Source organism: Gambusia affinis, linkage group LG06, assembly GCF_019740435.1.
Source record: "Gambusia affinis linkage group LG06, SWU_Gaff_1.0, whole genome shotgun sequence".
Lineage (NCBI taxonomy): Eukaryota > Metazoa > Chordata > Actinopteri > Cyprinodontiformes > Poeciliidae > Gambusia > Gambusia affinis.
Window position 1 is genome coordinate 11,733,420 of NC_057873.1, and position 27,290 is coordinate 11,760,709.

The following is a 27,290-nucleotide window of genomic DNA, read 5'->3' on the forward strand; positions in this document are numbered from 1 at the left end:
CAATTATGTCATAACATTGCAAAAAAAAAAAAGTGCCACCTTTTGGTTTTGCATATATTATATGTCGAGGCCACAATGAAAACTTTTTATTTCCCTGTTTCTGATAAAATATATTTTTCAAAACTAAAACACAATCTAGGAGAAAAGCACAGAAATGTCTTATGTGTTACAGTTCCAAGTCAAAGTGGCAAAGCAAAATAGGAAAATGAGAAAAAAAGAACAAAGGCTTTCTGCATGTTACAAAAAGCTAACTTTTCATTTAATGTGTCTCAAAAATTAAATGATGAAGCTGGATCGGTAATTTCTCTAATTGTGTGTTCTCTAATAATGGGATTCAATTATTTCTGCCTTCTTTTGTGGAAAATGAAATTTTCAACTCTGGTGAAGTGAAAACACTTGACCAAACAGTATCATCCTATCTCCGAATAATTTGATTGTTAAAAACGAAATAAGTTAAGGACAGGGGGTGGAAAGGAAAGCTTGAAATAAAGTGAACAAAACCACTTGGAAATATCATACCTCCATATCCCATATGACTAAATACTCTATCAAGCGGATAATGGAGTACTGGCAAACTGTTATTCATGTGTCAATCAGTTGTCGAAGTCTTCAGGCATTAAAGCAAATGGTGGCTTGGGGAAGAACAAATAGCTGTTAACTAGTCTCCTGTGGGAAGTTGACCCACTGCTCAAATAAATGGCATTGCTTTAACAAACATGACAGGCAGATGGAAGATGACGGGGCTGTCAAGATTCAACCTTGCTAACGTCTCCTGATTCCTTATCTGCAGCATATTAATGACAAGGGTTCCAAAGGAAAACTTCCAGTGCTGCGTTGTTCTTCAAACTGAGATGGGTGAAACAATACTTCTACTGGCAGTGCAGCCAGAAAATTACTGTTCTGAAGGGGTAGTTCCTGAATGGAAAGTTATTTAGCTACTTAATAACTATTGGAGTTATTATTCTTTACAGAATGATACTTCATGACTACAGTTATAAACATTAATAAAGACTTCTACATGTTCATAAATGATGTTATGTCATATTTATGTCAGTCTTATGAACACCCCTTCAAATAAAACGTTACCAAATGCAGTATATGTCAAGAAGAAATTTAACTTTGTGATTTAACATCAGCTCTTTCTGACACTCTGCCATTTGAAAGTCATTACAACACAATGTTTTTACCAGCATTTCTTTGAGAAGTAGCTTGTATAATGAGCTCAACTTATGTATAGTTCTACCAGGTTTGCTAAAAGCTGCTGGTGCTCTGTGAGGCGAAAGCTCAGAAGCTTGGAAGTTGCAGCTCTGAGGAAGAGCTTCTTTCCTCGAAGGCAGCGCTCGATTCCACCAATCACTTTGCACAGATGAATTAGTACCACAGGAGATTAAAGGATTTCTCAAACATGCATGAAAGGATCACAGCAACAGTCCATCCAGGTTTCTGGTGAAGAAATAACATTATAACATAATGCAAAACACAAAAATGTTGATTTTATGTAACAAAAATCTTTCACAATGTTCAAGGTTTTGAGATAAACTTGTATGCTGCAAATGTTGTGTTCTGTGGTATTCTGTAGGTGATTTCAGCAGCAGTTGTTACAGCAGATGTTAAGTGTAAATGATTATTGACCAGCAGTAGAAAATGCTTGAAAATGTGTTGTTATTTTTTTTCCACTGTCAAATGCATTAATCGCAGAAAATCAAATACAAAGAGCTCCTTTACAATATAAAAGTTGGATGTGCCTTAGTGAAAGTGTCTGTGTAGGCTCAGTTTTAACATCCTTTTAATGCTCTCATGTCAATTTAGATGATCCAGTGTGGTAGTACTAAATCTGAGTTTGGATTGGATAGGATTTGGCATCAAAATGTCCACAGTAGTATATCTATATAGGAAATCAAATGCTGTAATGAAAAGTGTCAACTTTTAAATAAATCACTTTTAACTTCAGCAAAATTTTTACAGCATCATTAAACGGCAATTGAAATGCCAATTTTACCGATGACCTTTGTGTTCGTGAAGTTAAACCAATGAACCGTGCAAGCTCATGAGCAAGACATCACCTTTAGAATCAGGTAAAGAAGACAGAATATGCTACAGAGCATTAACTTTGGTTCTTGCAGAAGACGTATAAAATTAGGAAGCCAACCATGGCTAAATTGCAGTTTTATGGTGCATTAGGATCACCATCCAAGGAGAAAGAGGAATAACACTTTCCACTGGCAGAGAGGGAGCTGAGTTGCCATGAAGAGGCACAGAGCCAGAATGCTCCAGGGGATAAAACCACTGAGATAGATGAAGGTTGCAAACAACAGATAATGCAAAAATATTTCAGCGACCATAAATCTTTCCTTTCAAGCTCAGACGTGATAGGCCTATTACTTTGGAGACCAACTCTCTGATAACACTTGTGACTGCTCTAATATTTCCTTGCTATCTTCGGTAAACTTTTCCTGCTGTAGCAGGGGGATGAGAGAAATTACACATCATTGATTTTTTTTTTTTATTATTATTATTATCCACAGAGGCCAAAGCTTTCCTAGCACAAGGAGGCGGGAGGTGAGTTTACCGCAAATGAGCAAAATGTCTCAGGTTGTTGCGAGTCAAGTGCCGAATTGAAACAACTTGAATGTCATTACCTTTCAACATCATTTCATTTCGATTGTATTCCAGCATTTTTAGACAGATGCATGAGACTTGAATTGATGGCTTTCTAATGGACATCTGGCTGCTAACACAATTTGGAATATGACACGGAACGCGAGTAGCTGGATTTGTGTTTTCATTGATTTATGAGGGAAGAGATTTTTAGTTGCAGTACTTCATGAAACAATTGGTTACTACAAGACGGATGATCTGTCCTTTGTCTCTTCAATAAAGAATGTCAAAAAAAATTCCACTCCTTCACAAGTAATAGCATTCAATTAAGAGACTAACAGCAAAGGGAGAGCTGAAGTGGGTGATTAGTCATTATTGAACTACAATGATGATTTCATCCTACATTACAATGGGACCACTATAGTTCTATTGTCTATTAAGACTTGAGTAAGAAAAGGAAAAGATCCAATTATAAGCAATGGACAAAGAGACACAAAAAATGTGTAGAGCTGGCAGTGAAGTGATTAAGTTTCTGCTTTATTTGGAAGCTAAAGATAAATCAACACAGGACAATATGCAAGAAAAGCTACTGAAACTCAAAAAATCAGTGAAAGCAAGTAATTTAGACAAACTACAATATAGGAGGCACTATTTAATAAGGTACTAAGCATTGTACAAGTAAGTAACTTACTGTTAACTATAAATAAATATAGCTATGTATGCTAAACAATTCTGCCTGTAAATAGCTAACATATTTTTTTCTCTCTAACTGTAGGGAAGTCAGTTTAGGTCTCCATGTCCAGTCTTGGAGAGCTATTGACCTGCAACATTCACCTGCATCCCTGCTTCAACACACATGAATTCCTTCCTTAGCATGTCATTCAGCTCTGCAGTGGTCCAGCAACAGTTGATTCAATTGATTCAGGCATAGTGACAGTAGGATGCATCTATATTTTTTGTAAATTTACAAAAAGTATTTCTACAAAAAAATGTGTGTCCACACAAGTTGCAGCGCCACAGAAAATGATGTAGGAGATATGCCAGGCCAATCGGAGAACGACACAAAAAACACTGAATTATGTCATATTTGTTTTTTTGTGAGTCGGGTGCATGTTAGATAGGGAGAGACAGAACTACATTTTGATTTTCATCATTTAAAAAAGCTACATCTCACATGGCCACATGGAAACATAAACCCAGCGTTTTGAAATTTGTCCACTGGAAACCGATTTCAAAAATGATAATTTCTCATCTCCCAAGATGCTCAACCCATGCGGATCAACAGCCTACAGTTTGCGGAGAGACCTAAAACCATTTCTGTGTAGACGGGGCCAAAAAGAAGCAGGATAGTAGATATTAAAGACTAAAGTTGGGGACTTCTTGTTCAGGTCACTTCTATGTTGTTGCTGCAAAAAGCCATCACATATCCGTCACAAACAGTACTTTTCTAGACATAACATCTTTAAGGCAAATTGAGCCTATAAATGAACACACACTTCAAATACAATGGATGTAAAGGGCTAAAGTGTGCCAAGACAGAAGAGATTACTGGACCTTAGCTGTGGACGGAATTGATGGATGAATTGATCACAGAAGGAAAATTTATTTACTTATACAGTGGCTTGCAAAAGCATACCACTTGAATTTTTCTGTATTTTGTCACATTACAACCACAAACATAAATATGTTTCTTTGGAATTTTATGTGAAAAACCAACACAAAGTGGTATGCAATTGTGAAGTGGGAGAAAATATTATACATGATACAAAACATTTTTTGATTAATAAAAAATTGAAAACTGCACAACCTGCACTACTTGGAAACAGGAACACGAGTTGTAAAAGTAGACAGCTACCAGAATACAGATCTCTGACTTCAACTTGATTGTGAAACAGTGCCAGCAGAAAGTGCATTTTCTAAGGATACTGAAACAAATGTCACTCCCTATCAGCACCCAAACAGCATTCTGCAAATCTCTTTCCCGGTGCAGTTTCAGAATGGCTCCATGAATGGTATTCCATATCCAATAGCAGAACCACCAGCCTGCTAAACAACTTTCTGCCAGAAGATGTCAACATGCTAAACGGCTGCTAACATTATGTCCTTTATACTTTTCTACTTTATTGTATTTTTTGTGTTTTGTTTCATCTATTTAACACATTTTTGTACTAATCTGTATTTAGAAGGTAATAAAATTGAAATAAATATTTTTTTGGAGTATCTGTTATGAATTATTTCCAATGCAATTTGGTTTTGTAAAATTACTGCCAATTTATTAATGTCAATATTTCAGTCTATCTTGAACTTAATGTCAAAGAAATCACACAAGCACAAAACACCCAGGGTTTATGAGGACAATTTTATCTTCTGTCGTTTCAAACTCCACGGTCTATCACCTCCCTGTAATATTTTCTAAGGCATAATTAGGAACATGCAGCTCCATATGGGTGGCTGACTGAGATCCTGCTGATGAACATGAAAGGGAAAAAATAGATGTGAGGTAAGTTGTACCTTTTGTCGTCTCTGTACCATTCAAACTCCGGCGTGGGCACGGCGGCAGCCTCACACTGCAGGGTTCCCAGGCGGCCCACCGGAGGCTCTGAGCTCTGGGTTTTCCTTATTGATGGAGGATCTGCAAATTCACAGATCAAGAAACCACATTGGAAGGTCAACTTTTCCACATATGATTCCACTTGCCTGCAGTATTTCATTTTATGTAAAAGAAAAAATTTGCCACAATTAAAACTAATTTTTAAAGCTATTTTTCATTAAAACTTTAGGTCTTAACATAGTATATTATTTTAAAACAGCATATTACTTCTAATAAGCTATTCTACTGAATATTAACCAACATCAAAGGCATTTCATTAAGAACTCAGTGATGGCGTCGGAGCCTGCATTCTTATAGAAAAAGCCTTTTAGCTCATTTCCATCATAAAAAGTGGATGCAAGATCAAGTGCACTTTATGAGATTCTTTTAGCAGACCTTTATTTAAAGCTCATATCAAGTTTTAATCCATCAGTACCACACGTCAGCTAAAGCAAAGTAGATTGTTAAGGTTTAGACATAAAAAAATGAACCTTTGACCAAACATCCCGTTTTAACAGGTATATTAGTATTCATTGCACACATATCTTTACAAACAATTGCCAGCAAAGCTTTCCAAATGGATTTATGCCCATCTTCCATTTAAGATTAAATTCCAAAAGAAAGCTTAATATACACTGAAATGTTCTCCTATCTGGCACTCAGACCTGGTGTGATTACGATTTGGGCAAACAGCCACATGTGATTTGTTCAGATCAAAGAGAATTTTTGAATACCTTGAGGAGTAATTAGTTTAGTGACGCCTCATGAGCTGTCTATCAAACCCCAAAGAGCTGGAATCTGTAATAATATGGACCACTGAAAGGAGGTAATTATCCTCTTTCTGAAATTCTAAGTGTCTATTTAAATGATGATGTGGTGGGTGAGACCTGCCATAGAAGTAATAGCAGCAATCACTGCAAGGCATCCCGTCCTTTTTTCCACCTGGTTTCATTTTGGGAACGACAGAGGAGAGCTCCAGAACTTTGAAGACATCTCTAGTTCTAGTTTAGCTTTAATTTGCATTCATTCTCTATGAAATTCAACAATAAATGTGGAAAAAAAATATTCATGAGCATTCAGAAAGCATTAAACATGCAGCAGCATCTTGTTACTTACAGTTGACAACAACGTTGACATATTTGACATCAGGTGTGGCGACATCGTTGCTGGCTTTGCATTCATAACGACCTGCTTGGTTTCTCATGATGCCTATAATGTCCAGGTACTCCTCTCCATCCAGTGGCTCGGCTGTAGACAGATGGAATCAATGAGTGGCAGAACAAGACGAGGAAACTTGAGAATTAATTAAAGTAAAAGAATAAACAAGTAAATCAGTGGTAACACCTTTGAAACACATGCATGTTTAAGACTCTTGTAAAAATGTGTTTTTGACTAAACTACATAACAAGAGCAAATATCATGCAAAAGAATGACTGACAAAACAATATTTGCAAAATAAATGTCAAACCAGGATTTGTAAATGTTCTTCAGATTTTGCTTAACAGCAATTTGTCTTTCTCTATAATCAAAAATTCTTCATAGTTTTGAGATGCTGCAGTGAAAAAACTAATTTTGAAAAAAGAAATCAACCAACCAACCAATCATTACTTATAGAGCACACCCAAGTAACCTAAAACCATTCAAAGTGTTGTCATCCAGAGGCTAAGAAGAAGACAACAGCAACATAAAATGCTCAGTTTCCTCAGTATATATAAAAATATATTTTCTCGGAACATCCAGAAAGAATTGGAGTTTTGAAAACAAACTTATTTTGCCAACATGTTCGTGTTAAGCTCCACAGGGAAGCCTCAGCAAGGAGCCCATTAATCAGATAAGCAGCCAAGAGGTTCAAGATTAGACGAGCTGCAAAGATCATTAGGCTAGGTGGGTAAAATCCGTTGACAGAATAACTTTTATCCACTTCACAAATCAGTGGAAAACTAACAGAGCAAATGAACAAACATCCCCACTGGTAGCATGATGACATGGTAATCTTTTTCATTAGCAAGGACAGGAAATATCGTCACAGTTCATGAGAAGATGGATGTAACTGAATACAAGTGTGAAAAGTGTGAGACAGTGAATTACATAGAACCAGAGATTCACTGGTTTTAGATATGTTAGAATGATCCGGTGAAAGTCCAGACAAACAGAATTTCATCAGTTGCAATACTTGAAAAGTATTTTAAGCAGATCTTAATCCAATTTAACTGAGCTGGAGCAAAAAAACTGAAGTCTTAAAATTTGCAAATATGGTACAGACACAACAGCAGGTCTGTGACTGTAAGTACAGAAAAAAGGTGATTCTTTCAAGATTTGGAAAAAAAGGGCAAAAAGAAAATAAAAAGCTTGGGAACTTTATACCCTTTTCCAAACTTCTTAGTCATGGTGAGTAATATTGAAGAATCGCTTTGTGTTCTTAAAATGACAAAATGTGAAATTGTTCAATGAGCATGAATACTTTTGATAGCATCTATAAGATGGAAATTTAGATGGTCTAAAACACTGAAACTCAAGTTTTTTCAGAGCAACGTCAGTAAAAAGTGATAATTTCACAGGTTATGGTGAGATCAGATAGGATGGTGTCAGCATGAAGATGTCAAATTGTTTAGTCCACATGATGGAGGACACCAGTCTTGAACAATGACATAGTCTTGTCTCCCTTTGTTGTCATGAAACTCATGACACACACATCAAGCCACTAACACAGTGGTCTGACAAATAAAAAGAATTTTTATGGATAGGGTGAAACATCCACACACACACGCACACACACACACGCACACACCATGACAGTCACCAGATGTATGTGAAGCTGATGTGCTGGAGAGGTTTATTGATTTCTCATAGTTGAATAAAGAACGTCTTATACAGACCCCTAAACTGCACACATTCATGCTATTTCACTCGAGTAGCAATTCACTTTCATTCAGCTGACATTGAAAATCTCAACTGAATATCTTCCACCACTTGTAGATGATTTTTAATAGCTTCTTCGTAGTAAATTAGCAAAATGTAGAGATCTGTAAACGTCAGACAGAAGGGCACAGAGGGCAAAGTAAACCAGAGCTACTGCAGTAAGAAACCTGAGTACTTGTTTCATGTTCAATCCAGCTAATTCTTCACTTTAAGCTCAGTAGTTCTGCTTCCTTGACATTTTATAAAAATTCTGTGTTATAAAGTCAATATTTAAAGAAACGTTTTATTCTAATAAGACTGTATTCCTTGCACACTGTGACAGATTAGAGATAGTTAGGTGGGTTGGAAGGCTTTGGTGGATCTTTCTTCATGAGTTGCCATGTAAACTGCACTCAATGAATGATCTTGATCCAAAAATACCATTTAATGTTAAGAACTTATCATATCATTATTTGTGATATGACGATCTAAGTATTTTATGTGTGAAACGACAACATTTGACTGAGATCTAATTAAAAACTCTACTTGTGATCTATAGATATACATTCTGAATATATTTCATCCTGTTAGAAAATAGATTTTTTACAACCGCTAAGGCTTAGTAAGTAATAATCTATTTGCGATCCATGTACAGCAGTGTAGATGTCATGGTGTTTCTCAGAAGATACAATTATCTGCATAGAGCATAGGAGATGGTCTCCAAGGAGCCAGGAAATTTAATAATGGCTATAACACTGACTGATACTTCTCTTAATCCAAGAAAATAAGAAAAGAAGAAAATTACACTATGGAATTATTTGATTTAGGATTTATCAAAGCTGGAAAACTATATTGCCAGAGCAGTAGAGAAGGAATGAGTTTCCTATAAGGGGGTGAAATAACCACAAATAAAAGGCAAAAAAAAATGGTTGATTTCAATGGAGACTAAGACTCTGATTTTGGCTGCATTAGTTCATAAAAGTCATAAAACACCCCTATAACGACAACCCTAAAATGTCAGTCAGCTTGACTTTTTTTTTTTACATGCCTTCAGATAATATCTCTAAAATAAAGTGCTGCCTTAGGGACTGAAGCAGCAAAAATCTAAGCTTAATGATAAAATGGAGGTCAGCTGATAAAATATTTCATGCTGATTGAAAGATCAGCAGGATCAGGATCAAAGTTTGCAGCACATCAGTCACTTCTCTCTGGATGAACTGTCAGACTATCATGATCCAGGGAGGTTAAATTGAAAATCTGTTGCCATGGAAATTCTATTGAAGTCCAATCTCATCTTCAGCACTTTAGCTTGGTGCTGGAAAAAGAACGGGGAAGGTGATCACCAAGATCAAAGCACAGAAAGGGAAGATAATCTAAATCAGAAACAATGAGAAAGTTGAAAAAAAAAAACAAAAAAAACAATACGTTTACTTTTAGTAATTTAGTTTGCACAGAGAGAAAATTATCAATCATGACATAGGTGGGAAAAGATGTAATGTCAAAGAAACAATCGGTTACTAAATTTCAGCTGTGTTTTCTATTCCACCAGGGAATACAACTGCCTGATGCACATAATCAATGCCTAAAGGTGTCTTTTTAATTAAGAGTAATGAAGATAGATTGCTTAATCTTGTCTGTAAGGAAGCTGATTTGAGTGTGTGTACAGCACTGATAATACACATACATGTCTATGCAGCAGGAGGAAGTGTGTGGTGAGCACACAGAGCTTTCATGCATGAGCTGATGTGAAGACAAACTTCCTTGCAGGTTTGCATGAACCACCGAATGTAGTTGCTGGTTCAAAGTATGCACATTAAATCCCCCTCCGATGAATCCTGCTCTTGCACCATATGTCATGTTACATCATCACATTTCTATGCTAATCAGGGTGGAGAAAAGTGAGTAGGTGTCAGAAAAAGGAAGAGGGGAGTGAAAATATTGGTTTTTAGTCCATATGGTCTTCCAAAAGAGGCAGACCACATCACTAATTATCTGTTCATGCTGATGTTAACCAACTGTAAACAGTATTCATACCACTTGAACTTTTCACATTTGTTACATTACAACCCAAAAAATTACACTTATTTTTTATTTTATTTTGTGACAGACCAATGCCATCAAGTGTGAAGTAGATAGATACTTCACTGTCTACATATAGATATATAGATATATGTAGATATATAGATAGATAAGTATATCTATCTACATCTAGATAGATAGATAGATAGATAGATAGATAGATAGATAGATAGATAGATAGATAGATAGATAGATAGATAGATAGATAGATAGATAGATAGATAGATAGATAGATAGATAGATAGATAGATAGATAGATAGATAGATAGATAGATAGATAGATAGATAGATAGATAGATAGATAGATAGATAGATAGATAGATAGATAGATAGATAGATAGATAGATAGATAGATAGATAGATAGATAGATAGATAGATAGATAGATAGATAGATAGATAGATAGATAGATGGTCATCACTTTTCTTCATAAATATTATTTATATTATTTATAAATCAAGAAATTGTGAAGTGCATAAGGTTCCAGCATTTATTTAATCTGATACAATTTATTAGTACTATGAATGAGACATTATTCCAAACTTTGTTTAATTATCTAAAAAAAAAAAAAATGCAAAGAACAGGACAAAACTGAAAAGCGACATAGTGATGGTCGTCCACCTGAACCCACTGGACATGGAGAGCATAAATCACAAAAGCATGAAAGAACTCACATGGTGACTTCGGAGGTGTTGCACAGATAAAATTTGTTGTTGGGAGAACCTGTCAATAATTTCAGTTGTGAACTCTACAAATTTGGCCTTTAAAAAGTCGAATATCAACAAGAAAGTTTTGATTGAAGGAAAGCCAATAGAAGTTTGGTTTGCAGTTTGAAACAAGCCATTTGGAAGACACAACAAACAGAATATGTTCTGGACAGATGAAACTGAAATTGAAGTTTTGGGCCTACAAGCCACAGGCTGTGTTAAGGAAACATAGCACTACACAGCACTGATTAGCAGGTGATGTGGGGGAAAACCTGTTAGAGACTTCAAAAGACCTGGCAGTTTGAAGTTTACTGTCAGCATGACATGCAGGCAGAACTCAAATGAAACCTTATTCAAACTCAATTCAATATAAAACATACTTTATTTATTCAAGGGGAAATTAAATGTTGCAACAATCCTGAAGAAGATTCTGACAGTCCCATGAGTATCATTACATGCTGACGACTCAAATATAAGAGCAGCAGGGACAATACTTCAAAATAGCACGTAATGAATGTCATCAACACTTGTTGGCAAGCATTGCTGATCCATCACATTTGTTTTTACCACTAAATCTCTGTCTAATTATATGATTAGAAAGCTAGGTACAGAGAGACTGGAGTCAGGGGATATGATCATTGCCTATTAGGACAAATGGAAGAAATGGTTTGAACATCCTCCTCCTATCTGCTCGTTGGTTCTGCTATGCTTCCATTAAGTGTGCTTTTAAACTCCTCTGAGATCTGCGGTCCTAGTACAGGTGTTATTTGAGCCTTTGAGAAGCTAATCAGGTACTCCCAGTTCTAAAAACAACCTAGTTGCCACAACTGCCCAAAAGTGAAAAAGTAAGATTAAAAATTCATCCAGGTACACAGCAGCCAAAACCAGAGGAAGAAATTGTTGTAAGAAGCAGTGCCTCAACCAAAAAAAAAAAAAAAAAAGGATGGATAAAATACTGTTTCAGTAAGAAGAATGAGAAAAAATAAAATTATATGAATTTGATCAAATAAACTTGCAGTTCTAATATGAAACCCCTCTCCTCATAAAGTTCAAGTGATACAACTCCGTTTTCAAGGCACTGTTTGACTCATGTGAATGAAAGCTGACTGACTTACAACTGGAGTAAACATTACACTTGGTTATCATCAGCATAGCATAATTAGTAACATGTTTGCAACTGCATCCTAATTACCAAGGAAATTAAGGGTGTGAAGGTGGTGAGAATTTAAATGCTGTTATATATCATTCTGCAATGTGGTCATTTAAAGCCATGTGCTAAATAAAGGATGATAAATTTAACTTGAACTGAAATTTTATTTTCAGATGTATGTGACCATATATCACAAACTGCATCAAGTCTACATAATTAGCCATCAAACTGTGGCAACTGAAACTTGTTGCTACTTTGTCTACTATCAGTTTAGTATGTTGCTCACAAATCACTCCAGACAATAAATCTGTGAAAGGGCAAATAAATAATTAAGATCACAATTATGTTTGTGGTTCATAGAATCTAAATCAATATGAAAATGCTGGACAAGAAGTCCCAGCTCTTCTCATCTTCTGAAATTATACATTCATGGTGCATGCTTTAGAAAACATTTATTACCCAAAGCAGGGAGATAATCTGAAGCGCGATGCACATTCTGAACAATGCAACTATTTTTCACAACATGAAGTGTTCTCTTTTTAATATTTGCTTTTTAATTCTAAATGCGTCGTCAGAATCCACAACAGGTTCATATCGGCTGGAATCCTCATCTCATATCTGATGCTTTCCAGAATACCCAGATTATTATTTTTCCCACAGTGTAATGTAATGCTCAGTTTCTTCTTCTCATCTTTTGATAATGCAGTCTCTCAGTGAACAGCAGCTATCTGCATTATCACACCACAAAAGCATCTCCAACACTACAAAGATTACATCTTTGCTCCAATTGTTCTGACTGCATTTTACTTTTGTCTAAATACTCTTTGAAATTGAGTTTTTATTAAACCAAAGCAATGTCTTTCTCTTTCTACAAATATTAACTTTACTTTTTGCTGTACACATTCCCCCAGTGTTTGCATGCTGACTGGAAGTTTGACATTTTAAGCTGTATGATTGTATCGTCACTTTGTTTTTTTTTGTTGTTTTTTTTAGAATTTAGCCAAAAATTATGATAATGAGAAAAGAGAATTGTAGACAGAAATATTTACAAAATAATAGTACATTGCACATTAAATGCTAGTAATATAGGAAGTGCTTATGAAATTTTATGAAATCAGATGGCATTTTCTAATTATATGTCATTTCCATAAACCAGACATATGTTGCACATTTAAAATAAGGTTCCTCACATTCATAATTTCTGAAAAGGTATTAAGGTGTAAAGATACGTGGAACCAGTTTGTTTAAAGAACACAGTTATTGATGCACAACATATTAATTATTACCTCTTTAGTGTTAAGAGGCACTTTTGTATTAAAGATTCTACACATAATTGATAAACCAAGGATGTGTTTCAGAATATTTTTGTGTCCGCTGTGCAGAAAGAACATTAAAGCAAAACTAGATCCTCTGTGAACAAAGACAAAAACCAGACTGGTTGAAACAGAATATAATAGAATTCTAAGTATTACTTCAATCCCAGCAGGAGTGTTTAGGCCAAAGATCTTATCAGGACAAGAAACCCATATCCTTTCTGATGCATAACTGTGCAAATATTGGAAGAAATAAAATGTAATCCTTTCAGCGTGAATAAAGTTCAGGGAACATCCACAGATTCAGAATGAAAAATATGGATTTTAGATGGCCTTGGAAAAGCCCAAGTGAATTTAATTCCAAGTCACATTCATGTTGTGCTGTGTTCTCAAATCAAGCAGAACATGTAAGAGCAGCTTAAATATTTTGAGCTTCACTGAATGTGGAAGAGTCATCAAAATCTCAGAAATGTCTATGAAGGACAAAAAATTAGGAAATTGGTTAATAAGAACTGCTTCACAGGCCAAGGCTGTACTTTCTTTTCTATTCAACATAATGGAAAATATGTTGCTATTTAAGTTGCATGTTTCACAAGGTCCATTTTCAAACTAATTTATGAACTTACCGTTATTCATGGGTTCTCCTTTTACAAAGCAAGGTTTTTTTTCCCCAGATTTAAAAAAAAATATGTTCCATTTCATAAATGTTGCTTACAGAAAATGTTTTTAAAATTATTTCCGATTTAAACACTCACAAATACGCATCTCTTTAATAAAAATTTGGTGTCAAAAGTTACAGATTGCACAACCTTCAACAGCAGTGCCACCTTTTGTGTATATAAACGAATGTTTAAAGTTCTCGCTTATATAATCCACGACATCATTAGGAAAGCTGATAATAAGGGACAAGATGGAGTATTTCTTGTATTTGCTATGGATTTGGAAAAAATAATTTGGAACATAAGGTCAGCTAAAATTGTGCAAATTTGTTCAATCTAAAGAGTGGAATATTCTTTGTAAAAAAACCCTAATGTATAGAGATAATATAAAATGTAAAAAAAATTATTATTGTGAAGAACAATAAAAAGTTAATCAGTAAGTCACCTTCAGTTTTTATAGAATAAAATAAATGCTTTCCTCTCTTGTCCTCCATCTAATACACAGCTGTATATCGTCAACAAAATCATTAGAATAGTAAACCCAATAAAAAAGTTTATCAGATTCAGTAACTTTAATCAATGACAGAATCAATAAATATAAATAACATTTAGATTATGATTATTTACTTGGCAAAACTGGGAATGTTTGCAGTAGTTTTATCCAACCACAGATCCAGATGCAGTTATGTCACCTTTACACTTTATGCTCTTCTAAATCCTGCAACTATGTTGGGAATACATTAAAAACATTTCTATAGTTAAAGAACAAGGTTTCTGTCATTTAGTTCTACATGTTAAAATGTTCATCAACTCTATGTTGCTCTTTACAGTGGCTGCAGCTTACTGCAGCTTAGGTTGTTTTTGTTTTTTTTAAACTTTTTTGATGTTTTACTGACATATGATAATATTTTTTGGATACTTAGTTATTGTGCTGGTAACAATATTTTGCTTCTTTTTAATAGACTTCATATCCACCATTGAAATAAGCCCATTTTCGGATTATGAGGGTGAAAATGCCACTTTACTTGTTGGATTCCAGAACAATCTGAGGTGGAAAGTCTTGTTTCAGGTGTTGTTGAAAGGTAATACCTCGAATCTGAGAGTCCCTTTGGGTGGAAGTGCTCAAAGTCAGAAGCACATGATATAAAAACAGCAAACTGTAATTGGAAACCATGTGATGGATGAGAATTACAGGAAACATTTTTGAATGATTAGGTTGTACGGTAAGCAGCACTACAGCACCCCTACAGAAAAATGATGGCATGAATGAGGCACATTAGCCAGTCTGTCTTCCTGTCCATTACCAACTGAAAGCTTGTGGAAATTGCCCTGAAAATTATATAAAAGTCATGAGTTTATTACGTTTTTGCTCACACTACAGAATGTGAATGTCCTCATGAAAGCACATAAGCTCTCTGTGATTACTTTAAGAAAACAAAAGTCCTGAACAGTTCTCCTTGCTGGTGGTTTACTCCTTCTCGGACACTAAGAGCTGCCTTTTCCCCATCCATTGTATATTTGAAAGCCTTTTGAAAATGCAGTCGCAGCCTTAGGAGGGGATCTGTGAAGAGCTTAGCATAGACACAGTACACTTTTACAAATGCCTGCTGGATACAGATTTGAGGAAAAGAGGATCGGGGGAGAGCAACGAGTTGTGCTCTTTTGCATTTCCTCATGCTTTATTCATTGCATCTCTTTACCACAGTGCGAAACATTACATTTATTTTCCAAATGTTAATTTATGTTAAACAGATGTTTGAGAAACTTCAGAGTCAAAGACCCCGGGACATTTATTTTTATTTGTCTGCATCCTTATGATGGTGTGTGTGTGTGTGTGTGTGTGTGTTGGTGTCTGCATACAAGAACATGCCCATCATTATTCAATAAGACCTTCAATATTGGTGTCTTTTCAAGTATTTGTGCGTGACCTTTGATGGCAACATACATCTCAAATGTTTGAGAATATTCTGTGCAAAACGCCACTAAACTTTCCTTACAAAAGTTCTTTTTTTGTGCTTAATTGCCCGATTTCCTTCATGAATGTCAACAAGACAGAACAACTGGAAAGGAAAAACTGGGGCAGAAAAGCAGAACTTCCCCTTCCATTCACAGACCATTTGCTTCCACAGTAACTAGGAGTGAAGAAACAACACAAGTGTTGGAGCCAAAAACAAGTCTTCTGTTTATTTGCTGCTCCTGTTGTCACACTACAGATGTGATCAGAGAAACAATACCAAAACCAACCTTTTTTCTTCTCAGACCTTTGTTTTGTACTCAGACAGCCCTACACTGTCACTTTTGATTTGTTGTTTGTGTTGTAGAAATATGTGAGGCTTCAAAAGGAGATTAATTAATAAAGTACAATAAGGTCGAGCCAATGAATTTCCTCTAAGTCAAGTTGGGTTGTCTGCTATTTCTTCAAATCAGCTGATAAACAAAACTGTCCTATTGTTGTTGGAGGTCTTCTTATTACAGTCTTGATAAATTTAATGAGCTTATGTTTACCATGGGGAAGAAAGCTCTGGGTTTAGCATGGAGAGCACAGCGAGCCACAGAGGATCACTGCTTACTCTTCTATTACGGTCTTTATCTGCCATATCCCCTCTCCTTTGTCTACAACAAATGAGCATGAGGCCACATGTGGTGACTTAATACTGAGATTTTTTTTTTTCTCTTTACATCAATAAATCCAAGTTTGGCTTTAAATTTCAGCAGAAAGGTGCTTGTAAAGACAGAAATATGACTGTGCAAGAATCTACCCCTGGCATATTCATTCATTTCTCTGGTTCGTGATAGTATGATCTCTGTCATACTCAGATGATTAGCTGGAAGCCCCTGTGCTGATGCAGAACTTTTCCTGCAGTAACACAGACAGAAAGAAGAAGTCTAAAGCATTGTCTACAGAGAATAATATTACATAGGAAAAATAGTTGTCTTGGGACAATAAAAGACAGCATTATCTTACAGACAGACAGACTGAGTATGAGCAGCCTCATTATCTAAAAAAAATGCACCAATCAGGAAACCTTGTAAATAGGAGGTTTTGCACTTTGACCAAAGTTGTATAAGATAGATCATTTTTGAATTCCTTTTCTTTACTGCTAACTTACTCTCATCTTGTTAAAGTCCAGCTTTGCAAAAAAACACAATTTTATAAAACAAAGTTGTCACATTTTATAAAAAGACCTGAAATGACAACCAAAAGGAATTTTTTTTTAAAACTCTCCACATAGAAAACCATCTTGACATGGAAGGTGAAACCAAAACGACATTTCAAAAATATGTTTATTTCTGTAGAAGATCTGGTTGTAACGACTAATAACCTTACATAATCATTTGTCCTTGTTACCATGGAATGAAGATGTTTAAAAACAAGATCATTTATATGAGTAATATATGCCAGACTTATAAAACCAACCAATCACCAAATAAATAACCAGCCAGTCAGTTTACTCAGCCACTTAGCCAATAAACTAATCAATAAATTAATAGATCAAAAGATTGGTTGTGTCACCATTCAACCAAGAAATTAGCAACCAACCCATTAACTGCCCAAATGACAATTAACTCGCTCAAACAATTATCCCACCAACCAAATAAAACCAACAAAATACAAAAATGTTCCACATTTGTTCAAATGTCCACATTTATTTTAATTGAGTGACGCCCCAGTTATGTTACATACAACCAAAAAACATTCCAATGACTCCTATTATTAGAATAAAAATGTTCTAATTCCCTTCTATGGAGAACTATTTCAACTTTATTGTACCATGCCCGAACCATTTTGATTTTGATGTTCAAACAAGTAATTTCAGTATGTGAAGTTTTTGGACAGTTACTGTAATCCATGCATCTGTCAAGAAAATTGTTCTCTCTGCTAATCCTAAAAGAAAACAAATCATTCTTCATGGACGGTGTGATAGAGGAAAATTTATTATTTATTATTATCTTGTTTTAGCCTCAGAAGAATAGAATCACAGTTTGTCATCGTCAGAGATGAGAGCAAAGGATACAGCACCTGAGATAAGTGTGTATGTTGGAGAAAAAAAACAGTATTTTCATTTGGCTAAGTAATGATTTGTCATGTAAATAATATCTGATTTGCAGAACAGCTCCCACCTTCAAAGAATTTAAATAATACGCCGAGATATGAAACTCATATGAAAGTTCTTAAAACAGATTCAAAAACAGGCTTCTAAATGACAGTTTGTCAACATTTGGGCTTTTCCAAATTTGAAGATTACAGCATAGCAGAAAGATTCAAATTAGTCAGATTGCTATTATTCTGAATTTTGCCAGATTAAAGCACATATGTGAGTATGGAACATAGACAGAATGCAGACAAATTTAGAAATGAGCAACATCTTATCTAGATTTGGTCTTCTACTACACATAAAATATTTATTTTCAAACACAGCTGCCAGAGCTTTTATATTAGCTGAAAATGTCTGCAGCTTATGGAGGTAAACACATCCAAAAAGATTAAGCCCCTCTTAACATTACAACCTGCTGTAAAACAGAGTGACTCTTCCAAGGATATTTTCTGATTGACTGAGCATCAAAAACACAGACAGCAGATTCCACTTTGGAGGGAAAATGCTTTTTGTATCAATAAATGTGATAATGACTTACAGTTGAACACGAAGGGACAGTTTGTGCTGATTTTAGTTTGCTTGTTACCAGTGTGAAAATCATCATTACAAAGGTTCACTGAAACATAGTTCAAGGAATACTGTCCTATTCCTGCACACAACATGGGCTGTGATTCTGAAAGTGTTTCCTCATCCATCCAAATCACTTCTGTAGCCACAAGTGTAAAAAAATAATCAAGCACATGTGAAGTAAGACTGTCTAAACAAACATTTGTGAAAGTTTAAGTTGCTGTCATGAGATCAGTGAATTCCAGCCTTGTGCCATTATTAAGAAGTCAAGTTGTGAATCTCCCTTACTGTCCAATGGCTACAGAACACGATTTGTGTCACGGAGTCTTGCGCCTCTCTCTCAGAGGCAACATTAACTTTTACAGCAACTGTGTTAAAACAGACCGCACATGAATTAGTGACCCTGTCACTGGTTCACCACAGGTCCTTTTCTTCAATCTCTTTTAATAGAAACTGACTGCTGCAGACTGAGAACACCCAACATAAGCTGCAGATGAAGAGATGCTCTGATTGAGTTGTCTATGGTCTACAGTGACATCTTCCCATGTTAAACTTGTTCTAATCCATACATTTGCCCATTTTTCCTGTTTTTAACATTCACTTTCTACACAAAACTGCCTCCATTTCCTGTCTAATAAATCCGAACCACTAACAGGTGCTGTGAATAGGAAGTAAATAGAATTATTCACTTGACCTCTTCGTGGTCATAATGTAATGCCTAATCGATGTACAATCAATAGAGGCACATGGAGACACATGGTCACTCTAAGTTAAGTTATCCCTTATCCAAGTTATATGAAAATACCATTAGTATGAAGATGTCCCGTCAGGAGTCTCTAGACAGCTCGAATCCTTCAGGGAATACTTTCCTGGGCATAACTCAGTAAAGTTGTTGGGCAAATGCACATCTTCCCTTCACAATTTACAGCTAAGCCTCATTTGTGGAGGAGAGAGCTATCTAACACATCATTTGAGATCTCCCACTGGTGATCATTAGTTTGAGTGCTGCTGTCTGTGGAGGCCAGAAAATATGATTCACACCATTTCTATGCTCACCACACCATTTATTGATACAGAACAATTTGTGACATTTCTTCATTCAAATTTCTCCTACTATTAGGCTATTTTTTTAATTACAGATAAGCTCCTCAATATAACCAGAGCAGCAGCAGCAGAGATGAGATCCATCTTCTTAGTCACAAGACAAAGTTGACCTATGTGTTTTCTGTTCTTCCCTGTTTCCTCTTACCGTTAGCTTGCACACCCTTAAGTCATGAGCTCCCTCAGGGCCTCTGTGACTTTAGGCGTTTTAGGAAAAGTGCTTATGGCCAGGAAAAAAAAAAGTGCAGAATTTTTGCACTATTGTGAGTTAAAAAAAAGTATGAGCTGCAATTTTTACTTGGACTGTACTTGATTCCATTTAATGAGGCAATGCAAACATAATGCAAGTTGTGCTTATCTTGTTTTATTATAGCATAGTGATTACAGACTGGTGGCTGATTGTAGACAAAAAACAAAACAAAAAAAACCAAAACACAGATCTGAGACCTGCAAAGTGATGAGCCTCCCAAAATGCTGGTGCTTAAATGATTGTAACGACACAAGCAGGGTTCAAACTCTGTGGAAAATAAACTTCCAGACAGCTGGGGATGTGGCTCTGCGGCTTTGACCTGCGTCTCTCTGACAAGGACTTGTCATCACCTCACACTTCACTCTGGCAATCAGCAGGCCTGCCAGCTACTCTCTTTCTGCAACAGCTTGGTATTTAATAAGTTTTTATATGTGCTGTCTCCTGTCTAATCTGCTCACCCTCTCATTGTACAAGGGACAAACACTGCCTAGCCCTTACATTTATGTACTCTTGCCAGCTTTACTCCTTCCTGAGAGATAGAGAAATGTGTGCACAAGCACGCCATTCACTCCGATGCTGTCTCTTTCTCCTGAGAGCGAGCTGAGGTGCAGAGACCGTCATACCTTAATGTTGACAGAGATGGCAAGATGACGAATTATTGGAGGGAAGGAGTGAAAGAGAGAAGGGAGAAGAGGCAGACGTAAAGACAGCCGAGGATGGATGGCTAGACACAGGAAGAGGAGGAAAGCTCTCCTATTAAGGCGACAGTCCTGAGGAGACTGACTTGAGGTTGGCTTTGGAACACAGCCGATAACGCTGAGGATGGCGTGGGAGGGACGTCCAGGGCGCTGAGTGTCAAACCATTAAAGGACTACTCTTCCAAGCGCTGTTTAAATAAAGCTTGCGACTTCAATATGCAGCAGTTTCTTACAGCAGATGAATGTGAGCCGCAGTCTAAATCAATTCATTTCAACATGTTGGTGCAGTGAAAAACATCATTGGGTGCTCATGGCTTAGCATTTACAGCAGATACTATTATCCACAACTCCAGAAGTGTGAAGCACAAAGACATCATTAGCAATAATCCCTGTCGATAGGCAGGTAATACTGCTAAGAGGAATATGCCTGTCATGCTTAGGTTTCCTCTTTATAATTGTTAATTGATTGAGCTGTCAAACTGTGGCACTGGAAATTTTCTTGTTGTTCTCCATTATCTAAAATAGAGTGGCTTGCAAAAGTATTTACATCTATGAAACAAAATGAAAAAAAAAAAAAAAAAAAAACACAGATCTGAGACCTGCAAAGTGATGAGCCTCCCAAAATGAGCCTCCCATTCCTTGCTTGACTAGCAGTTCTATTTCTCCCGTCATTGTGCCACATGGGGTGCCACCATTCTTCCATTTTATACACTTTTTCAATTTAGAGTTGCTAATTTAAGGTATTTTGTTTGGATTTTACACGATAGATCACACAAACTTAAACGCTTCCCATTGTTATTGCATTAAAGAACCCTCTTTCCTTGCAGATAAATTAAATTTTCCTACTGACCAAACATATAGCCTGCTATGATATGATTTTTGTATTTTGTAAAAACATTTCTAAAATATAGTCATTGTTAGATTATAATGGTTTGGACTAAACACTATTAATGTATTCAAATGGCCCAGTCAGAAACAAAACCCAGATTCAATTATGAAACTCTTATAAGACATTTCTGTTAACAGATGGTTTCCAGTCTGAATTAGCTTTCTTACAAAGAAGAATGGGCAAACAATTCAGTCTTCAGATAGTTGTGCTTATCTGGCAGAGACAAATTCCAAAAGACTTTCAGCTTTACTTACAAGGAAAGGGGATTCTATGAAGCAAAACAATGGGAACAACAAGAGAAATGCACATTATGAGTTTTGGATTTTGAATTTCTGAATATTTTTAAAAGCGTAAATTCATATTTATTTATTTTTTTACAATTCAAAACATCAAATGGTATATCACACAAAACTACAGTAAATCAAATTAATTCTTTTGCATGGCAGTGCATTACCACACTACTGTCTCTGTGGTTACTTTAAATGTCTACATTTGTACGACTTTTTATGGTTGCATTTACAGCTTCCTGTAGTGTGTTCGTCCTGCAGAAGAAAGTGACAAACTCCAGAACTTCAAAAGAAGTTAATGCATAATTAATTTTTTTTTTCATGATTGTATTTGCTGTAACTAATGAAAATAATTTCTTACCAAGTAAAACTAATTGTTTACATACTAAAGTGGCGCTCTTCTTCTCATTGGCAATCATCTGTTGCCTTTTCTGTAGTGTTCCCTCAATCTCTCTGGATAGCACAACACCTTCCATTTTTTAATATCTTGCTAGCTCTGTGTGGTTCCACCTTATGTCATGGAATACAACAATCAACCAGAAGCCAAGTGATTTTCATACTTGTCCGGCTTCTATTTTGGTGGTCTGATATGCATGAAAGGAAGCATTCCTTGCTTGACTAGCAGTTCTATTTCTCCCGTCATTGTGCCACATGGGGTGCCACCATTCTTCCGGCATCCCGCCACCCAGGAGTTCCACTCTATAACCTCTGGCAACTCTTCTGAGCAATTTAAAGAAAGAGGGACAGACTCCTGCTGGGATCCAGTCAGCTAAAGTGAGGATCAGCAGCATACTTGAAGGTCTCTGGACACACACAGAGCAGAACAGTACAAGTTTGGAACAAATGCACTGTGTGAAGACCAGTCTCTTTATCCAAACTATTGTACTTCTCACAATTTGTTTTAAGTCATTTTCTTTCTCTAATATCAAAAGTTGGACTTCTATTCCCTAGTAGAGCAAATCTGCAATTTTATTTTAGCTGAGATTACACAAATGGTAGATATTTAAATGGTAGATCTGGTAAAGCTATGCAACACGGCTTAAAAATAAATTAACATATCTGTTGCAATAACATAATCTTATTCAGTGGGGAAACGACTTTTTAGAGTTGAACATAATTTAAATACAATTAAACTAGGTATTCACGACTTTCTTATTTCCTGAGGTATAAATATAACATGACTCACAGGCCCTTTTCATTCCCCCACTGGTTATTAGACTGGACGACAACAAATATTTATAAGATTTATTATTTATCTCACCACCTCGACAGAGAACAGGATGGTGAGGAAGGTAAGAAAAAGAACCTCCAAAGCTTTGTGTTAATGGAAAGCAGTAAGGAGTTGCATTTTTGGATAAGGTTCCCCATAATAACCAGTAGATCTATGCTCTCTACATGCTAATTGTTGCTTGGGGGGAATGCCAGAAAAAAGCAGTTTTTGTCTGATCATCAAAAACATAAACATGAAGAGTTTACTGAGAACAAGTTGTCTTTGGTCAGTTGAGACTAAGATCGACCTTGTCAGAAGCAAACACTACAAGATGGGTAACACAATTTAAGAAAAAAGCGAAGTGAAACATTTTAATAGACAGAGACTAAGCAATTAAAAAAGAAACTAATTTGCTCAGGTAATGGATCCCCCCATGTCACCCTGTGGCGCCCCGGGGCTCCACCTCCCAGTAGTCCATCCTGAGCTTCAATCTCAGCTGCCTGGCACCTGTTTGAACGCAGCCTTGAGGAGAGTCAGGGTATAAAAGAGAAAGAAAACAGGATGATGCTTGCGCTTCGTTCATGCGTCACTTGCCTCACATGCTCTCTCACTCTCTTTGTGTCACCCTCTTCTATTACATAGTGCTGTTTCCGGTGCGTATTATCGTTACGTTACTGCAGTGAGACAGCGCTAAGTGGTAATGGGAAGTTTGACACTTAAAAGTGCCGACTCTTGTGGCACAGCTCCCAAACATCTCTTGATTTATTATCATCTTAGACTCATAATTTAGCCTAAGTTGGCAAATATGAGTGTTTCGTATGATAATAAATCCTTTTGCATTGTAGTCTTTTTAAAAAAGCAATCATTCTTTCTTACTTTTTGTTAATTTCATTTTTATTTAACACACACAAAACACTAACAAAACACTGCTGAGAAATCTCCTGAAGAAAAACGGAAAAGAAAAAGAACTAAACTTAGGAACCAAATGACGTCCTTAGTGTATGTTGACATTCAAAAGAATCGGCCTGGATTGAACCGGAAATACTACAGAAGCAGAGTAAATATTGTCGTGTTGAAAAAATTAAAAGTATTAGATGCAGGGGTATGAAAAAAAAACTCTGGCACCAGTAGATTTGGTTTCTCATCATGAATTTTTATTTTTTTTTCTGAAACAAAGCACTCAAATTAAAGTTTTGATTCATTTTTTTAGAGCAAGATTATAGTGGTGATAAAATTGCACTGATATTACATGGATACTGGGCCGGATTTTAGCAGGGGCTTACCGGGGCTGCAGCCCGGGGCCCCGGCATTTCGGGGGCCCCGAAGGATGTTTTATATTTTTGTGAATGGATAGTGTCAGAATTTAATCAATGACTACCATGATTTTGACAGCACCGATGAAAAATGTTCCAATTTGTTCTGGCAAACGTCCATCTTGAATGCTTGCTTGTTATTGGTCCACTTTTGACGCATCTTACGCATTGGGGAGGAGGAGCGTCAAGGGAATATTATTTTACAATGGCGGACAACAGGAAATATGACAGCGGAGCGCAGAAAAGAAGGAAGAGAAAAGAAAAAGAGCATCGCGCCAAAGAGGCGACAAACAAAATGCCTAAATTGACAGGCTTTTTTAAACCTGTTAGCGGAGATGGAGCAGAAACATCATTATCCCCGCTCCTCAAACCCTTAGCTATGCTAACACCGGCACTAAGATCCCGCCAGAACCTATAACCGTGACTGAGTCGGTGGCTGGACTGGCGTCTGTGGAGTCAGAGTTGGTGGAAGCGGATCTTCTTCCAGATGGAAAGGCGACTGTGGATCCGTACAGTACCGATCCGGCGCATTGAAATTGGCGAGTCCGTGCGAGCTTACTGGGCTGGCGAGGACGGAGAGCTGTCAAAATATGAATGTTGGCTTTCAAGCATCAGAACGGGTGTACAAGCATCAAAAGCGTCACTTCTCCAAATCTCACTTTAAACGCAAGATGTTAAATGGTGAGTACATCGAAAGACCGTGGCTGCTCTACTCTCCATCCACCGGAGCTGCATTTTGTTTTGCATGCCGCATTTTCAGAAATGCTAATACTCAGTCAAACTTTGAAACTGGTTTCAGTGACTGGAAGCACGCAACTGAACGCAAATGCCTAAACTTTAAAAAATCCTTCAGAGGGCAGCACTTTGGACTTACCTGGGTCAGGATATTTTCTGAAAACTACAGTATGCCTGATCTCTTTTTTCCAGAAGATATTGTTTATATCCATGTTCTGTCTGACTGGCAGAGAAGCACTTTTTTGACATTTATTTCCTCCACTATTTACCAAGAACTTTAAAACCAATGAAAAAGTTTGAGTTTTGATATATTCCACTTGTACTTATATGGACTTGTAAATGCTGGGGATATTTGTATAAATATTGTTTTACTCGCTTTGCTTTGTAAAAGTAGATTTGAGCATTGCATTTCTTGCACTCAATCTGTTTTATAGTTTGTGTTGAAGTCCAGGCAACAATAACTATTCAGTGATTTTATTTTGTGATGCAAGCATCATATTCTAGTTTCAACCCCAACATGTGGTTTAGTCTTTCTAGAAAAGAGTTCAGAGTTGTTTGTAGTTTGTGACAACTGGCTTATTAAAGTTGTTCATTTTTATTTAACACACACAAAACACTGCTGAGAAATCTCCTGAAGAAAAACGGAAAAGAAAAAGAACTAAACTTAGGAACCAAATGACGTCCTTAGTGTATGTTGACATTCAAAAGAATCAGCCTGGATTGAACCGGAAATACTACAGAAGCAGAGTAAATATTGTCGTGTTGAAAAAATTTTAAGTATTAGATGCAGGGGTATGAAAAAATCTCTGGCACCAGTAGATTTGGTTTCTCATCATGAATGTTTTATTTTTTTTTTCTGAAACAAAGCACTCAAATTATATATATATATATATATATTGACTCTAGCCCAGGGGCCCCCATCCTGACTCCAGCCCAGGGGCCCCCATCCTCCTAAATCCGGCCCTGCATGGATACTATTAATTTTGGACATATTTACTCTTCTTCTGGATTTACTTTGATTCCTGGATATATGGGTCATGTCTTAGGCCATTTGTGGTTAGTAAAGGCTTCAATCTTTTTCTTGATAAGATAGAAAGACAAGCTGTGCAAATTACAGTTTCTTTGATTTAATAATATTTTCTTATTTATACTTAGTGAAAGACAACAAGGATACTGAATGTTCCCTGACCTCTAAACACAAGAAAAGTAATGTACTTCCAGATTTTTATATGAACTGTAGATGCCCACGACATTAAGTGATTAAAATCTCTACTATCCTTCTTTCTGTTGGATATGTGGGATCAATTTCTGCCTCTCTGTTTCTCCTCTCAGTAATTCAAGTAAAAAAAAACAAATCTTTTGTGTATACTGGGCTCTTGTAATTGCATTTAAATAATCAGAGCTCATTGTAGCCAGAACTTTTACTCTCAAATTCTTTAAATATACAGCAGTTCAATCAGGAAATTATAAAAGCATATCCTTTTAAAGATTTACATGGATTAGGAGAGTTCAGTTAAGTGGTCATAAACCTATTACCTCAAAAAGTAGATTTTCCTAAAGGTTTTATGATGATGAGACAGAAACGATTTAAGCAAAGCCAAAACTGGAATGAGCTGCGTCTCATCCAAATGATGGGAATAATCATTTATAATGGTACCTTTTAAAAGACACACTGCTGCTTTGACATATGGAGGGCGCAACATTTGGCAGTGACTTGTTGTCACATAAATCAAAGAAAAAGATGTTCACAATGCTGCGTACTTGGTCCAGCGAAACAGAGAAGGAACATTGGCTTAAATTAAGAAGATGAGGTGTTAAACATTGTTAATGTAAGTAGGCCAAAACATATAAAATATTAAAATGAATAATAAGGTAAACTTTTTTTTCCTTTGACGGTTTAATTGTGGTTACATTTCATCTACGATAATTAACCCAGCAGACTGCTTATTGTCACCATTTTCACATTAAAATGTCCCGGCAGACATTGTTATTTTCTTAATGATTATTGTCCAAACACTAAATACTGATGCAAAACAAAATAATTTGGAATTACAACTGTTGTCAATTTTAATTCCAAGTTAAAAATGTACGGTGGCAATCAAAAGCAAATGTAACCTCAAAGCACTTTACCAAACAAAAACATATTCAGT

General features: G+C 36.2%; 1 protein-coding gene across 4 annotated transcripts in view; it reads right to left on the minus strand.

Moving 5' to 3' along the window:
* LOC122832292 (limbic system associated membrane protein) overlaps window positions 1-27,290 on the minus strand; it is a 719,104-nt gene that overhangs the window by 14,132 nt on the left and 677,682 nt on the right. For all 4 annotated transcript variants that reach the window (XM_044118884.1, XM_044118885.1, XM_044118883.1 and 1 more), the window contains 2 exons: window positions 6,305-6,436; window positions 5,110-5,230 (listed from right to left, as the gene is read on the minus strand). In XM_044118884.1, the coding sequence (XP_043974819.1) occupies window positions 5,110-5,230; window positions 6,305-6,436 (253 nt within the window). The remainder of the gene's footprint in view (window positions 1-5,109; window positions 5,231-6,304; window positions 6,437-27,290) is intronic.